This window comes from Heterocephalus glaber, unplaced genomic scaffold (genome assembly GCF_053883595.1).
Source record: "Heterocephalus glaber isolate CG9 unplaced genomic scaffold, H.glaber_assembly_v1.0 deba00001673, whole genome shotgun sequence".
NCBI classification, from domain to species: domain Eukaryota; kingdom Metazoa; phylum Chordata; class Mammalia; order Rodentia; family Bathyergidae; genus Heterocephalus; species Heterocephalus glaber.
In genome coordinates, this window is record NW_028258410.1 from 2,904,371 (window position 1) to 2,923,179 (window position 18,809).

General features: G+C 38.6%; 1 protein-coding gene and 1 pseudogene across 1 annotated transcript; both read left to right on the forward strand.

Annotated features, from left to right (window-relative positions):
• The first annotated feature begins 585 nt into the window (after nt 1-585).
• LOC101716791 (olfactory receptor 4C15) lies at nt 586-1,536 on the forward strand. Its single transcript, XM_004841203.3, has one exon. It carries the CDS (start codon nt 592-594, stop codon nt 1,534-1,536), a length of 945 nt encoding a protein of 314 aa, XP_004841260.1. The 5' UTR covers nt 586-591.
• An 8,308-nt stretch (nt 1,537-9,844) lies between these two features.
• On the forward strand, nt 9,845-10,752 carry LOC101717143 (olfactory receptor 4C11-like; annotated as a pseudogene).
• The last annotated feature ends 8,057 nt before the right edge of the window (nt 10,753-18,809 follow it).

Here is an 18,809-nt window from a genome sequence, read left to right on the forward strand (position 1 = left end):
ATGGATCTTTCTCTTTTGTAAGAACCCAGATAATTTAGGTAAAGATCTAATTCAGTTCAGGGTTTTAAAGAGATTTTTTTTTAGGAGTGGCTATGACTTGCAAGAGTATTGGAACTCCAGGCTATGTCCTCTCTTTGTAGATAAGGCTGTCTCTTGATCAGGATTGATGTTCAAGTTATCCCATCCCAGGCTACAAAGAGGCAGCATTGCAAAATTAACAGAACTTTTAAAGGGTTCAGGAAACTTTTCACGAACTCAGTGAAGAAGCCACTACTCAACAATGTAAGCTAGAACTTGAGGGGAAATTTAATTCTCATCCTTACAACAAGTGGAGATGCCTATTATCTATATTGAAATTCAACTATTTAAAATGTTTAATATTTTGTTTCATATCACTTCCTGACCACCCTCTACTATCCTTAACATATTTCCAATTTTGTGTACTTGGTAACATGATAATGGTACAACTCCCTAAAGTGTTGATAATGATAGTACCACAAAATGATCTGAAACAGAGTTTTCTTTCCTTAGATTTCATATTCCACATGTTCTTTCCCTGGTGTGCCTCTGCTGCCCCTTTCCTTGGAAGTCATGCAAAACCAAAGTGTTGTGACTGAGTTTGTACTCCTGGGGCTCTCACAGAATCCAAGAGTTCAGAAAATAGCATTTGTGGTGTTTTTGTTGATCTACTTTGCAACTATGGGGGGCAACATGCTGATCGTGGTGACAATTGTATGCAGCCCTGCTCTGCTGGGCTCCCCCATGTACTTCTTCTTGGTATTCTTATCATCTCTGGATGCCTGCTTCTCCTCAGTTGTCACCCCAAAGACAATTGCAGACACTCTCCATGAGAGGAAAACCATCTCCTATGAAGGCTGCATGATGCAGGTCTTTGGTGTACACTTCCTTGCAGGGGCAGAGGTGATTGTCCTCACCGCCATGGCCTATGACCGCTATGTGGCCATTTGCAAGCCCTTGCACTACTCCTCCATCATGAACTGGAGGCTCTGTGGCATTCTGATGGCCGTAGCCTTGATAGGTGGCTTCCTACACTCTATGATTCAAATTTTCTTTACTTTCCACCTGCCACTATGTGGCCCCAACATCATCGATCACATCATGTGTGACCTGTACCCATTATTGAAGCTTGCCTGCACTGACACACACATCTTGCGTCTTTTGGTGGTTGCCAACAGTGGGTCTTTCTGCATCCTCATCTTCTCTATGTTGCTTGTGTCCTATGGTGTCATCTTGTTTTCCCTGAGGAAGCACAGTTCTGGAGGGCAGAGGAAGGCTCTCTCCACCTGTGGGTCCCACATTGCTGTTGTGGTTTTATTTTTTGTTCCGTGCATATTTATGTATGCACAACCTCCATCTGTTTACTTCTTTGATAAAGTTGTGGCCATATTTTGCACCATGTTAACTCCCTTGTTCAATCCTATTATTTATACATTCCGGAATAAGGACATGAAGAATGCAATGAGAAAAGTATGGAAGAGATTTGTGGTGGTTTCTGATGAAAAAATAAAACATTAAACTTCTTAAAGAATTAATTTAAGGTAAAGATGTCAAATTGGTCTTAAATATTTATGGGGTGGACGATTTTTATACGCTTGGAGGTAATGCAATACAGTAGAAAAAGCATTTTCAAGGGTATCTGGAAATAACATTTTCACCCCAGATTACCAATCAACTCTGAATTGGCAACTCAGTATCCTCATGTGTCTGTCAAAAAGATTTGAATGTATGCTTACTTTGAATGTAGTGTTCCAAACAAAGAGTTTGAAATGATGAACTACCTATCAAATTGTCATTCACTCCATGCCTGAAAAATGCTAGTGGAGGAAACAAAAAGAAAAATGTATAGAGATCAGAAACAGAAACTTAAAGTAGTTCAAGAAAAAATATATATGTTTAGGCCACTGATCTCAGGGACAAATGAAACAGCAGCCATGACCACAGAGAGGAAGCAAGTAGAGCATTTGCAGAACTTCAAATAGATGTATCCTGTATCACAGTACCCCACCCTGTGGGTCCATTGCTATCTGCTACAGAATTTGGATCAATTCATTGATTTTTAACAAAAATAATTTGATTTTTCCAGTCCTTCCTACAAGTGAGTTCCTCTTGGGTCCATTGACGGTGTCTAGCTCTCAGCAATGGGGCAGGAAAAGGGCAGATTCCCCAAGGGTGACCATGAGCATCTCTGTGAACACTGTCAAAGAAGGCCCTCCTAAGCCTGCGAGAGACCATGTATGGTACTAGAAAAGCCAACTCAGAACTTGCAGATGCAATTAACTGGCTTCTCTCTAAAGAAAAGAGTAGAAGCGAAGATTACTGAAGGTGAAAAGAAAATTTTCAAAAGATAAGTATGTTTCAATATACTGGGTGATTTGAATTCTTCATCCAAATGATGTCCTTTGGCCTAGTCCATTCGTGATGAGGAATAGTCCCTAAAATATCAAACAGTTATTGTCACTATGACAAAAGTGTGTGTAATAAGACACATGCAAGGTAAGGTCCTGTTCCTGCTCTTTTTCTTGTCTTCATCATCATTGTCTACCACCTATAAAAAGTCACTTCTTATTGTCCTTTCCTTTCTCACAGAGGATTTATTGTTATATATGTTTCACTTATCTCTAAGGATTAGTAGGAAATGAGGACCTGATATCACTGGTGCAACTATTTTACGAATCTTTAAATCCAAGATTTGATATTCTGTAAAACAAAACATTATTCTCATCAGCTTGTGGTGGGCCAATACAGATTCATGTCTGATCCTTAAAGCACTCGAATTAAAATACATTTTTATTATTTTAACTCCCAACAACCAACCCATTGTTAATTTGAGTTATAATATTCAATGAGAAAAATCAAATATAATATTCAATAAAGAAAAGTACAAATACTAAAAAATATCTATCTAATTGTTTTTATTCCACCTAATTTGATGAATAAAATTTTGCAAATATTTTCCAGCAACATTTATTGTTTTAACTGTTTTATATCCCACGTTGCTTTGACCTACAGATAGTGAATTTATTCCAATGATTTATTTTTAGGTCACACAACTGTTTCACTGACACTAAGTGACCCATGTTAGTCATTATAGTTACTGAAAGAATTTTCAGAAACATATTGCCAACTTGAAACTATGTAAATTTAAAATATGCCTCTGAATGTCTGAAAGAGATCAGTAACACTGATTTCTAAGTTAAACAATAAAACAGTTGCTCATATGAGTTTTCACATGGTAATATATATATAACTGTTCTTGTCAATTTAAACTAAAACATCAGAATAATTACATACAGTATTGAGTTGAAAGTGCAAGATGACAATTTTAATGGATTTATTCTGTATTGTCATTGAATTATCATAAATCAGGTTAAATTAAGAGTTTCCTCCATATCGTGACATTGATCTCTGTTCTAATGAAGGAAAAAGCAAGATACTTATGGTAGCATCCAAGACTACGAGATGGGGTTTCCGTAACCTCCCTGACCACTTCTCATTCCTTTACTCTTTCTCAGTAGCAATGGACTCCTTCCTCCCCAGGAGCAAGCTACACAGCCTTTGTACATCATCCTTGGCTTGAAACATTCTTCTTCTTTTCTTGAAGTTGTATTTCATGGTTGAGTGTGCCAGCTCCTTTTTAATAAATGCTACCTGCCCTATGATTTTAAAAATACCATCTTTCTACCTTGCTTCCTTGGATTTCATGAGCTTCCTCCCCACGAACTCTCTATTCAAGGACATGTGCATTATTTTTGTTATCCAGACCCAAAAGTAGGACTTTACTAGAAGTATCTTATTAAAATAAAAGAGCTTTAGACTTGTTAGTAAGAGATTTGGATCCTAGATTATCTTTTATTACTAATTAAGTGTGTGGCCTTGTGTAATTTCACTTCTCTGAGTTTCAGTTTCCTTTGTTAAAGTAGAATTAATAAGAACACAAAAATATTTCTTCTGCACTCATCAGAGTCTGGGATTTTTTTCTTTTCATGTGTTATGTATTTTGTAAATGTATGTCTTCAAATTCTCATTTAATTGATGATGAAATGAAGTCTCAATGAATTTAAATGGCATGGCAAAAACTCTAGTCCAGTCCATTGGTGGTAGCAAAAACAACAAGAAAAACAACTATGAAAATGTGTTGGGTTATGGTGTTCATATAGGTTCTTCTCTCAGACACTTGGGCTTGCAAATTGGCTTTAGGCTCTTAAGCAAATGCATCCTGTGATCTATTCATGGACTCTCCTGCCTTAGTTTCTATCAACCATCTCTCTGCCCTCACCCTTACTCTGGACCTCTCACTTCATCCTCCTTGTACACAGACACCAGGCAATGGGACACCTAGCAGGTGTGTTGGGTGATAACGTGATCTCAAGAATCAGAAATTAATTTTGTGATGAAGTCTTTCCAATCTTTAATACATTATAAATTCTAACTTTCTTCCTTCCCCATGAATGTATGTATATATATATATACATACATATATATATATATATATATATATATGTATGTATGTATATACACACACACATACATATATCCATGATGCACTTGTGGGTAATTGCAACACATATATTTACACGAGTACTCAATAATCTCTTTTCCTTTTCTTTTTGTCCTCTTCTCTATATTGATTTAAAACATAAACTGAGATTAGAAATGGAAATAAAACTAACATTAGCAATATGAAAAAGAATGATTTTACCACATCCCTTTTACAAAATGGGGAACTGAATGCTGAAAAGCCTAAAATGCTTAAATTTACATAGCTAACAAGTGGTGGGCAGCACTCACGCCCACCATACAGCTATCATCTCACTGAAGGTCTAGCTGCTTCACAGACTTCTGGGAATCTTAGAGACGAATGTAAGTGAATCATATGGAGAAGAGAACAGAGATTCACACCTGCACCTCAGGAGTTTAACCAAGTGACACTAATGTTTGCTTTTGCCCATGGTCTGTCTCAGCTAGGTTGGTTACTGGCTGCTTGGGCTTATGGTTTCCTGGAGTTACTGAAGTTGAAAACCTGCCCTAAACATCTACAAATGTTTGAGGGAATTTCCATAAATAGCCAATGCATTGAGGAGCACAATATTTAACTCACGTTATTTTAAAAGAGAAACTATTGAAAGAGTTCACTGTCTTTAAATGTCTTCCTTTCCTTTTCAGAACACAGGACTAGACTCTTCCAAAAAATATTCATGAAACAAATTTTAAATCTTCTCCTATTTTACATAACACTCACCCCTACTCCAAGATAGACCTTGTTTTATCCAAGGCAGGTTCTGGAAGAAATTTGGAAAGTATGACTACTTGGAGAGTTCTTTCTTAACATAAAATACCCACACCCCACAACCACTTATGATAGAAAGAACTGAGAAGTTTCTTTCAGGATGTTCCTCTCTGGAAAGAATCGTAAGGACCAGTGAATGAAAGAAGCACTTTGGTGTTCTGGATTTGCATTTTTAATGTGTCTCATGATCTCATTAAACATATATTGTGACTCCACATAGTAGATTCCCACTCTGAGAGTCAGTGTAATCAAAACAGTTTTCCTACAGCCTGAGGACTGGACCCTGAATTGGGGAGAGTGAACCCAAACCATGTCACCATGACAGGCTTTGATGAGCCTGTCTCCTTCCATATTGTGCCCTTGATATGTGATAGCAAAAGTCAGGAATATTTACCCAAAGCTCACACTCTTAACTGGAAAGACTCCCTAACTGCAAGACCTACAGATGGTGAGACAAAAAATTTCCTGGCTTGCAACAGAAGGCATCAACAAGCTTCTTGGCTTGATGGATTTCCCACCCTCTTAGGATTGCTATATAAGCCTAAAGGAAGAAAAGGGAAATGGGAAGAGGAGAAATAGTAACACAAATGGGAAGATGAAGAAGGGAAAGTGTGGGACCAAAATGACTCCATTTTGGAGCCGTCTCCTTTGTTCTCTCAAATTTGTGCTTAAACTAGGAATTCACCACTTGAAATTCCTGAGTTTATTACCCAACCGCCTGTGTACCCGGGGAGAGAGCGTTCCAGGCACACTATCTGTAGGATAAGCAGTTAATGAGCTGACTGTCCACACAAGATAGATGCGGCCATTAGTGGGTCTGCTAACGATCAGTATGTAACAACCGGCCGTTAATCTTTGCCCCTTTTCTCCCTCACAAAAACCAATACGTAATCCCCTTCGACCCCCAAAGCCTAGCCAACCAAAACCCTACACTTCATATGTATTGAGTATTAACCAATCACCTGGCTACTAATAACCAAAGCTTGTTGTATTCTCAATAAAAACCCTGCTAGTTAGGGACTCAGGGCTCTCAATCTCGATCCGCTGTGTCGGTGACAGTTGAGAGTCCCTGCTTAAGCTTGAATAAACGACCCTTGTGTGCTTACATCAGAAACGGCCTCCTGGTGGTTTCTGGGACTTCACAATCTGGGCACAACAAAAGATTTTAGCCTTAAGTCTCAGAAGTCTCCTCCAGACAAAAGCATTTGTGGAAGGTACTTGCTGATCACAAAGCATTCTTTCCTTTTCTGTTAGTTACAATTACCTGACACTTCTCTTAAAATGTGTTTTAGACACTAAAGTTCAGAGAAGTTTAATTCCATCCATTGTATTAAAATTATAAAATAAGATCAAAGGTTTTTAGAGCTCAAAGTATCATTCCTGCCAAATTTATATTTCCACTCTTAAAATTTTCCTTGAATACTAGATTTTCATACTGACCTACTTTCTTGACATGTTCTTTCATGTTTTAACTAGAGGTCTTCACATTTAAAATCTGATTATGTTTGGCCCACATATATTGTCTGTAGCTTTATCAAGAAAAAAATCATCTTAACTTACCAAGCCTGAAACATAAAGCCAAAATTGTGGTAATCATAGCTCACATTTAATATATTAGAAAAAAATTATCTTCACAAAACATTTTTTTGCTTTCTAATATCTTCCTCTGAGCTATTATAATCTTTCACTGCTTACACTGTATTGCATCAAAATAATTAGGATTATTTTATGATTGTTTATAATTATCAAATCATTGCTGCTATATCATTGAATTTAATAGTAATATTGTCATTGTTTGGCTTTGATCCCAGGGCCTTCTATCTGCTAAAAAGCATTGTAATTCGGGGCTACTTCCCCATCCCTAATAGTAACATTTTTTCATTATATAAACCTAGAAGATGTTAAGAAATATAAAGTCCCAGAAATGATGCACCTGAAATTCAATCACAGTTTATCTATTTGAGTGTTTCACTCTTCTCAGAGATTTGATTGTCACTCAAAAAACCTACATTAAAGGAGAAATCCTTGAGTGACTTTTATTAGTCTACAGCTCAGTAGGACTACGAAAGCTTGCTCAGATGGAGTACTTGGTAACTGAAGTGAAGTTTCCCTTGGGACAGGACAAGAGAAAAGACGGGGCAGAATCTGACTGTCAGCAGCCTAGCTGGGATTAGTGGTTTGTTGTGAACCTAGATTAACAGTGTTCATAGCTCATAAGAGACCCTTCAGGGTCAAGTGGGAAGAAGCATGGTCTTTGTACCTCAGGAGGCTGGGTATTTGTGATTTTTTTTGAAATAGCTATAAATATCTGCTGGAAGAAATAAATGTTTACTTCACATTCTGCCAGGGACTATTTTGGGCTAAGAGGCATCATTTTTATAGATGTTTCTGTAGAGAAAAAAAAGAGAGAGAGATATTCTTTTTATGGTAAAAAGTTCTAGGAACAAAAGCAAATTGGGATGACTACTAGTTCATCTGCATGTTGTTGGGATGGTTGTGAGCTGATTTCTAAGATTTATGTGAATTCTCAGCACAGGGAACAGAAAGACGGACGTTTTCAGGGCCCAGGCATCTCAAAGGAAACAAGCTTTTCATTTTAGAGGGGCTTATCACAGTAACACAAAAATATTGTTAAATTCCATCCAACAACTCTGAGTATTCTTTGTTCCATTGTGATTCATAAATGCTAACACAAGCTGCTCTTGTATTTTATTCCTCAAATTTTATATGTTGTCAATGAAAAGCATCCAAACTTTGTATCATGGCTTTCATGGCTTTGTGCTAGGAGAACAATTTTCTTCTCCAAGCTTGTCTACTACAGTATGTGCTTAGAGTCTCTCTAACCAGAGTCTGTGTCAGTCCATTTGCCTGAAAAATATTTCCTGCCCATTTTCATAAAAATTGTCTTTATTTCCCAAATGCTCAAACTCTTCTGTTTTTTGTACCACTAAACCCCACATTTTGCCATAACAAGAGATTTATCTTTATTTTCCTCTCATCAGGGAAACTCTGTGTTCAAAATACCACATACTTTCATTCATTTTTCTCTTTGTAGATATTAAAATGTTTGTAACCATTATCCATAGCTTGTGCAACCATTAAAAAAAAGTGTATGAGCCAGAACACTGCTATAATTTTAGTCAGTCAGCAAAGAAACTCTATGTTTTCAAGCAGTGTGCCACTGTATTGCAAGTAAAGGAACAACTTGAAATAGTATTTTTACAGAATGCAAAGTAGGTCTTCAAAGGCCAATTATAATTGTACTGAATATAAAGTTATAATTATCATCCAATTATAAATAGTGGAAGCTACTTCTTGTAAATTCCTTGCACATATGAAATTAATTTTCATAGCAATCCTAAAAGATAGATTATTTTATTATTTATATTAGTTCTGTCAAAATCAAGGGACTTATTAAGCATCAGACCACTAGTGTGGGCAGTGAGGTGAAATTTGAGTCTGATCAGTTTTTAAATAATAAGAACATGTTTGTGGCACATCATGAATACATTCATTGTGAGCAGGTGTTCCATGTACACGACATATCTTATTTCATTTTACACCCCCTTCCTCTCTGACCCTCCCTCCATCATTTAGTCACCTACCCATTATAATCACTGTTTGATTTTGTTTACAGCTCTGAGAATCTGTTTGGGAACCAGATTTTCTCAATTAAATTTACACTTCTGCTCTATAAATAATTTTGAATTCCTCTCTGACTACCATATCCATGAGAAAATTCCTCTCATCACTCCACAAATGTTTTCTACTCTTCCAGTATGATGACATGCCATCTCCTATAATTATTGAATTAATCTACATTTATCTTTGGACTCATGAGATCAGGGTAACAGTTTTTCTAGTCTTAAAAATAATTTCATATAATTTGGCCTCAGCATTGAAAGTGAAAAGTAATTATGAATGAGTGCAGAATAAATACAATTGTTATATTTTTCTAACAAGTGGGAAAGTAGCAAATTGAGGGTTGTTTCACAATGCTAGTGTGTAATTTTACTGGAATAGTGATTTTCAGATTTTTTAGAGCACAGAGTTACACTGCATACCACATGAGACATATAGGCATGTGTGTGCACCTATATGGCTATAAAAAATCTATTATCCTTCTTCTGAAAATTCAGAGTAAGTTAGGGCAAATATTGGCCCAGTTTTTTTGACACAGGGGGGCTAAATTTCAAAGCAGTTAATCACCCGCTCAAGGAAAATACTGGTTTTGCAGTTTGCATTTTAGATAAAAATAAAAATATTGGAAGGATATTTATTTTACATTCCCAAAATTCACACGCTTTGATCGATGGTAGTAAGTTTCAGAGGAACTAGATAAATCTTTAAGAAGCCTGACATCTACAATTTTTAAGGACTTTAGAGGAATTTGTCTCCAGAATGTGATTGGAAGTAGTGAAATATGGCAAAGAACTGGGGAATTCAGAAGTCAGCTTACTGTTCCTTCCAATGTCATTTCATTTATTCTCTTTGTGAGTAAGCATCATCCACTCCATCCTATCTACAGTCACTGTGATGAATAGAAGAATAATCAAATTCATTCTGTTTGGGTTGACACAAGATGTGGAAAACCAGAAGGTGATATTTGGGATTTTCTTGATTCCTTACATTATGACTCTGTTGGGCAACTTTGTCACCATGGTGACCATTAAAGCCAGCCAGACCCTTGGGAGTGCCATGTACTTCTTCCTCTTCTACTTGTCCTTCACTGATGCTTATTTCTCTACAAGCACGGCCCCCAGACTGATCTCAGATGCCCTTTCTCAGAAGAAAGTAATCTCCTACACTGAGTGCATGACACAGGTCTTTGCAGCTGATTTCTTTGGGTGTATGGAGCTCTTAGTGCTCATCCTCATGGCATTCAATCACTATGTGGCCATCTGTAATCCTCTGTGGTACAGGACCATCATGAACTAGCGCATCTGCGGTATGTTGGAGACCCTGGCCTGGGTAGGTACTTGCATCCATTTCTTGGCACAGATTTTCCTGGCTTTGAGACTGCCCTTCTGTGGCCCCAAAGTGATTGATCACCATTTCTATGATTTGCAGCCCTTGCTGAAACTCGCCTGCATGGACACCTACATGATCAACTTGTTAGTCATGACTAATAACGGGGCCATATGCATGGCAAGTTTCATAGTGCTGCTCATCTCCTATGTCATCATCTTGTACTCTCTGAGAAACCATAGCACTGAAGGAAGATGAAAAGCCCTCTCCATGTGCACTTTCCACTTTATCGTGGTTGTCATATTTTTTGGCCCCTGTATATTTATATACACACATCTGCCAACCACGTTTCCCGTGGACAAGATGGTGGCTGTGTTTTACACAATCGCCACGCCCTTACTCAACCCTCTCATCTATACCCTGAGAACACAGAGGTGAAAAGCTCCATGAGGAAGCTCTGGTGTTGCCAACTATGACTTCAGATGATCCACACTGTGTGAGAATTCTAAAGCACAATTCCTTCCCAATGCAGCATTTACTACATCGACTGGAATAATAATCAGATTTCCTGATAGTAGACTTACCATTTAAAAGTTGAGTATTTCACAACTTGGACTTTTAGTTTTAGGTGAGGATGTTTTACAAAATGTTATTTTCATTTTGAAGATAATCTCATCTATATATAAAATGCACAGGCACCAGTCTCCTCTTCATATTATCACAATCGAATGACACCTAGCTCTTTCAGTGTGAGTTTATGGTTCCAACCACCTCTGCTCCAAGAGGTGTTACCATCATTCCTTCAGAGTAATGAAAACTACCAAGGCACACAATTACTTTGTGTGTATGTCAGGATTTCCTTCAACCAAACATAAAACATGCTGCACAAAATATCCCCTATAATTTTGATATAGACAAGTAGAGGCAGTGTCAATATGCATATCTCGAAAAGGACACTTGTCAAAGTTTGCAGTTCTGTGTTCATATGTGGTTGCACTCCCTCAAAGTAAACGTCCACAACTTTCCTTATTGCCCATCTTACAATTTGATTTTCAAGAATTTGAATCTAGTTTTGTGAAGTTTAAAGTGCAATTGGTCCTTTATGTGTACACAGTAATTTTACAGAATACTGGGCTTCATGGTGGCATTGTGTACATGGACATAACATACTTTGATCACATGCTTCCCCTCACTACCCATCTTTACACCCCTCATGCCCCTCCCCTGATCTTTTTCCTCACTGTCTCCCTTCTACTTTCATGTCATCTTTTTTTCTCCCTAGACTCCACCTACTAGGGAAAACGTGATACTTGACTTTCTGAGCCTGGCTTATTTCTCATGATGATGTCCAGTTCCATTGATTTCCCATCCAAATGACACTACTTGTTGCTTTGTGGCTGAATAATACTCTATGGTGTATATGTGCCACACTTTGATGAATTCATCCACTGATGAACACCAGGTTAATTTCATATCTTGAAATTCATGATTCATGGAGGGAACTCTATAGTAGGCTGAGTTTCATTCCTTTGGGTACACACCAAGGATCTGTGTCATATGGTCATTCTGTTTTTGAGTTTTTGAGGGTCCTCCATACTGATTTCCATAAATTTTCACCAATAGTGTATAAAAGTTCCTTTCTCCCCCTCAACCTTGCCAACACTGTTTTTGTATTCTTGATGACAGCAATTTTGTCTGGGGTGAAATGAAATCTCTATCATTTGCTGCTCCTTCAAACTTAACACAATAGGAGAAAACTTTTGTTTATGTTTGAGCGAAAACTCACAGAGCTTCATAACTTTCTCTTTACTCTTATATAACACCAATCCTAAACTTCCTTCAGCTTTATATGATGCTAAAACTTAAAATGTCCATAATATGTCATTAACCCAAGTGTTACAAGTACTCAGGACCTGGTTCAACTGATGCCTAGGAAACCAAAATAGGAAAGGCAGACAGAAGGGTTGGGAATTTGGGGTGCAAGGGAGGAAGAATTATTCTGGTGCAGAAAAGTCTTACTAAATTTGATATCCTATCAAGCCGTCCTACTGTCTCTGGATCTGGCAGATACTGAAATATTTATGTTTCTCTTCTCTGTTGGGTCCTTTTTGTAGGCCTTTAAAAGACAGTTTCCTTGCCCTGCTTAATTGTAGCATCCTTCATGTAGAAGCAAAATGTCTTCCTGTTGTCACAGGTGATGCCTTCTTCAGCCCACAGCCAGCCAGTAGCTACTACCTTCCAAATTCTCTTCTTTTCTCACTGACCTTGTGTGACTAGTCCACAAAAAGCTCTTCAGGGGGGCCTCTCAGCAGTCCTTGGGAAAGGTATGATTTTATTTCTTAGAGACTGATTTATTTAATTTTTAGAAACTTGCTCAATGTGGTGAAATCATAAAGAAAACAAAATAACTCAATCTAAATCATGTTAGAACTCACGTGCATACATCTAAGTAATTTGTCTAGAGGATAAACGTCTTTTAAAAATAATGCAAACAGGAATGGAATATGAATTCTTGGTGTTCTTTAAGTGTAATTAGTATGTATGTACTTCCTCCATATATTGAATGTAATTAATCAATAATTGTCATAGTTTGAAATGATTTCTATTGATAATTAAAGTATAATTCTAAATACTTAACCAAACTATAAAGGTAATTTTTAGAGCTTGGTTTTTAAAGCCATTCAAACATGGATGAAGGGAGACTGTAGGGTGAGGAAAAGAAAAGGATGTAAAAATGATTACAAAGTCATGTGTATATGTGTCAGTTCCCCAAGATGAATGAATTATTATTTACATAAACATACACTAATACAAAAAGAAATAAAAATGAAACAAAAAGGGAGAATGTGTAGATTCTCAAGTCTAAGATGCTCTTATCAGACCCAAGATTCATTCACAGGATGTAACTTCCTCTGAGTGTTGAAGAGCCCTTTGAGGTTATTTCAACTCGAAGCTTCTCACTATGGAGGCAGATGCCTGGGGTATGAAGGAAGCTGAAGTCATCCAATGTTTCATCGTGGTTAAAATCATAAAACTGGAGTTTATACTGTTTTCAAAGAAAAGTTTAAAGCAGATGCCTTCAAAAGGCTTAAACCTAATAAACACATAACCTTCCTGGTTTACTAAGGGATTTGTGTGGTATCTGATAAGAACAATTGCTAAGGTGTTAGCCAAGCAAAATTTTACCAAATCATTTCAGGCTCTCTCTCTCTCATGTTTCTCCTCTCTGTCTCTCTCTCTCTCTCCCTGCCTCCCTGTATTTAAACTTTAAACTTTATTGACACAATTGACACCACACAAACTCCTCTCTAACACTCCCACTACCCAGTGTAGACCTCTTCATCCTCTTCCTGTCTGTAAAGCAAGCAGTTCCAGAAGCAGAGATGAGAGATATGCTATTCTCTGTTCCACTCCCTCTCAGCCTCTCAGGCCCTGCCCAGAACCATGAGAGAGGGAAGGCTGGAAGTGAATACTGAGCTCAGCCCTGCCAAGCCTGCTACTCCCACTCCCTCCTGCTCCATGTGACCTTGGCAAGGACGCTTTGGAGCCTGAGCCTGCACCCAGAAGAATTGGAATTGGGGCAGCATTTTTAAATCTCATGTGTCCCCCAAAATGTTCTAGGAAGGGCCATGAGTTTCAGAACCTTTGCTTAAAATGCAATAATAACATTAAACAGATTAAACCATTTTCATCAAATGTATAACAGTATAACAGTAAGTGGTGAAGAGGAAGGGCCAATTTTAAGATCAGCTTCTTAATACTTTCCTTGGACAAGAGAAGCTGCTGATGTCAGGAGAGATTCACCCGGGTGTGAGCCCATGCCCTCTCACTTGCATTGTGTGATCTTAGGAAAGCCACTTACCTTTCTGAGTGTCAGTCTACTTGTAGATGTATATCTACCTGTATGTATAAGGCTCAGCCCAACCTGTATAAAGATTTTGTGAAGTTTTCTATTTATCTCCCTTTTTCTGGAGACTTGACCAGGTGATTTGACTCAGGTTCTCTGGGTGCTGGGTGGTGACGCCTCTCTAGGTCAGATTCTGAAGTTCACACTTTCTAAAGGCTGAAAAGACTCAGAGGTTTCATTCCCCACCATGGTACCCAGCGTAACTGGAGATGAAAATGGGACTAAACGGTAAAATAAGTGTTAGGAAATCTAACAAAATAATGCAATTCCCACTGCATACTTCAGTGACTCCTTTGCCTGTATCTTATATAATAAAGCCCTAATAAAATATTTCCAATGCACTCTCTTTTCCTTCTTTTGTCCCATGTCTTAGCTCAGTTTTTCAAATAACCCATCACCTGCACAGAACCAGGGTGCATGTGCCCTCCCTGTGTTCCCAGGCTGGACTGAGGGGTAGAGAGAGAGCAAGGCATGATGGGAAGAGAGAGAAGGATCAGGCATTTAAACAAAGTATCAACACCTGCCACAGAGTAGATATGCCCATATTTGATGAATAAATAACTCATGGTTAGCTTTTTGTTGCTGTGCCAAAATACTTCAGGAAATCAACATAAAAAGAGGAAAGGTTGATTTCGGCTCACTATTTCAGTGGTTGCAGTCCATGGTTCCTTGGATCTGTTGTTTTGAGCCTGGAGTACTACAGTTCATGGACCCAGAAATAAGCCAACTGTGGACCAGCAGAGAGATTCTCTGAGAGCTTTCAGAGCTCACAGGAGACCCCGGCCAGGAATTTTCAGTGAAATGGATTAGTTGGTCCTGGTGACAGGCAGGATGGAGCAAACTCAATTAAAACTTCACACAATCCATTAACATTTTCTGAAGATAAAGATGAACCTGCAGACACCTCAGTGAGCCCCACATGGTTCAAGCTGTGACTGGATGGGTTACAATATTTGACTTCAGCACCTCCAAGTCTTGTAGAGTTTAAGGTAAGTATTAACCAGATGGTCATAATCGAGATGCCAGGGTGTATGGCTCTGCTTGTAACTGTTTAGGAAAGTAGATTGTCCTGAGAGTTTATATAGACATTTATAGTAACAATGGCTTACCTCATTTGTAGACACAATTTGTGTGTGTGTGTGTGTGTGTGTGTGTGTGTGTGTGTGTGTATGTGTGTGTGGTCTGAGGACTGAAATCAGGGCCTTACACTGAGTCCTTCCTTTTTATTTAATTTTTAGTTTTTGGAGACAAAGTCTTCCTAAGTGACTAAGTTGGGTGGCTAGGGCTTGAACTTGGGACCCTGCTGCCTCAGCCCCCCAAAAGGCTGGGAAAACAGGCCTGAGCCACCATGTCCTGCCCAACTACTTTGTCAGCTCTTCTTACTAATTTTTCCTTTGACCTTCAGTTTGAGTCTTTGTCTATTTATTTTCTCTGAAATGAATAATCACAGCTTCAGTTAAGAGTTTTAGAAATGGTCTATTTCACACCCTCTCCACATAGATTCCATGACAACTTAAATGTGGAAGTAATCTGGGTACCAAGGGGCTCCTGCTGCCTGGAAGCCATCTTGAGCACCATAGGTTCTTGATTGTATACCAAATACAGTGCTTGGTTCTAGCTCTTCCTGGAATTGACAAAGTTCTTCCAGTGTGTTATTGCATCTATCATTGGAAATGTGGTCCCAAGCAGTCTTTCTGGTAAATGTTTTTTTTTTGCTCAAATTCTTTATTGGTACATTTTAGGTATACAACATGTTTACATTTATCATTGGGTGCTTGTACCTGTACATGATGGATCTTGGTTCTTATTTTTCCCCATTACCTGTGCTCCCTTCAACCCTCCACTCTTCCCTGTTTACAAAGAGTTTCTTTCCATTTTGTCCTTTTGTCATAATTTTTCCTTTTTCTTCTTTCCTTTCCCCTTCCCCTCCCACTTCCCTTAAAATTTTGGACCTTTTCCTCCTATGTCAAATTATCAATTATCCATTTTAATCATTTTAATCCTTATTTACACTTTCAGTTTCTCACACTAGAGAAACTATTAGTTATTTACAAATGTGTGTCTTTTTATTTCACTTAAGAGGTTGGTCTCAATATTTAGCTATAAATGTCTAGTTTCTCATTCTTTATGGCTGCTTAGTACTCCATTTTATAGATAAAAAACCCACATCTTCTTTATCCAGTTTCCAGTTAATGGGCCCTTGGACTGTTTCCAAACTTTAACTATTACAAACTGTGCTGCTATGAACATGGGTGCACATATATCACTGTGGTATGATTCTTTTAATTCTTTTGGGATGATACCCAGCAGGGGAATAGCTAGGTCAAATGAGACCTCTAGTCCTAGTTCTTTGAGTATCTCCATACTGATTTCCACAGTGGTTGAACCAGTGTGCACTCCCACCAACAATGTAGAAGGGTTCCTTTCTCCCCACACCCCCACCAGAATTTGTTATTGGTTGATTTCTTGATAGCAGCCATTCTTTGTAAGGTGAGGTGGAATCTCAGTGTTGTTTTCATCTGCATCTCTCAAATGACCAGTGATGTTGAACATTTTTTCATATATTTATCTGCTGCTTTTACTTCTTTGTCTGAGAAATGTCTGTTCATTTCAGATGCCTATTTTTGAACTGGGTATTTAAATTGGGGGGTCTGATTTTTTCATTTCTTTATATAATTTCTGGTAAATATTGTAAGAGTCACTTTGTTACAGTGTCATTTTTTGTTAAAGGTTGGCTGTCAGGAGCAATGCTACATAATTTTAGGGAAAAATCATTTGGTTACCCTAATTCTCCTGCCCACAGCCCAGCTCTGGAATTCTGGGACATAATTCCATTTTGGCCTCTAGTCACAACTGAGACCTCAATGATCTAGTGATGCTGTGATTCTCCAGGACAAGAGACATCCTGAGAGCTGAAAACATCCTGGGAGGAACAAACACCTACTCTGTTCCTCATTGTTCTTGGATTGTTACATCTTGTTTAGGCTGATGTACTGAACTCTCTGCAAATCATTTGTTACATTTGTTTCTCTTAACGTACTGAATAAAAGGTGCAGTAAGCTGGGGGCTTTCCTCTTTGCTGCCCAGAGCAGCACTGATCAGACCCAAAGCTCAGCTTCATTTTTGTATCTTTCCTGTAATTTGCCTTGTGCTGCCATGGCTAGCAGGAGACTAGGACTTAGCTGCAGAGGTTCTAGTAACATCCCCTTTCCCCGTTCCCTACATTTGTCCTTTAGCTGCTGCTCTTTGGAGCATAGTTTCCAAGCTTAGTGTGCAGGGCAGCTACCTGAGTGTCTAGAGATCTACAGTAGGAATCACATGGGGCCTCCACAGGATATGCTCCACAGATCTGGTCCTAATTTCACTACATCCCATGGACAGGCAGGAATCTTCTTGCATACCAACGTGTGCAAGCAAATTTTTCTGATGAAATGTTGAAAAGTGTTAGTTCTTCTGTAGCTAAAAACCCTTCACCATTTTCTGTTGGAACACAGTGCACCAGTTGTCTAGAGAGATCAGTTTGGTAATGTTTGTGTGGACCAGAACAGGTACCTACAGCACTCATGGATGAAGAGCTTATTTGCCATCTTTCTGGTAACTGCATTTTAAATTGAGTCCATCCTATGATTTGGCTGTGGTTTAAGTGTGCCCCAAAAGTTCACATGCTGGAAACTTGGTCCCCTGAGTGGTGGTAGTGAGGTGCAAAAGCTTTAGAGAAAGGGCCTCATAATGGTGATTATGTTATGGGCCTTTGGCATTGGAAGGGATAAGGCTTCTCTCACTGGGTGAGTTCAGTCAGAATACAATGGGTTGTCATGAGAAGAGCAAGCCTGACCCATGAGGTTTTCTTTCTGTTTTGTCTTCCATGTGTGCACTTTCCACTGTGATGTTATCTGCCATGAGGCCATCGCCAGAGGCCTCCAATACTGTGAGCTATATAATGACCATTATAAAGTGCCTAGGATTAGGTATTTTGTTACAGCAACAGAAACGATGCCAAGACACCCCAGTATCCATCTTCTTAGCTTTTCTTTCTCCTGTTGTTTGCCTTACCCTGGAAATATTTCTTCAACATCCTATTGGAAGGATTCATGCAGAACCCTTCCAGTGTCATCATTCTGTAGCATTACTATCATATAAATTTCATATATCTTAAGGAATCGTATGTATGTGAATGTGTGTGGGTATATATGTCCAAGCACACTGTTACTTTGACAAAATACCAGAGATAATCAAGAGGAAAGGTCTAGTTTGGCTCATAGTTTTGGAGGCTTCAGTCCATGGCAACTTGGGTCTGTTGCCTTTGAACAGAAGCAGCACAATCCATCATGGTGGATAATTTGGCTGAAGATGTCACTTTTCATCTCATATCATCTCATGAGGTGTCAAGTCATATGGAAGGGAGAAAGAGAGACAGAGAGAGAGAGAGATGAATAAAAAGAGAGGCCAATAGCATAGGCCCAGTCTTCCCTTCAGTGGTGACACATTCCTAGTGACTTACCTTCCTTTATTGGACCCCACTCCTGAAGGTTTCACCTCATCTACCTTCCAGTATCACCACAGGCTCATAACAAGCCCTTAACACTTGGGCTGTGGGGTAACTGCACATCCAATGTGTAGCATGTG

What these genes read in the sequence shown, in the direction of transcription:
- LOC101716791 (XM_004841203.3), top strand. Translation starts at nt 592, where the DNA reads ATGCAAAACCAAAGTGTTGTGACTGAGTTTGTACTCCTGGGGCTCTCA.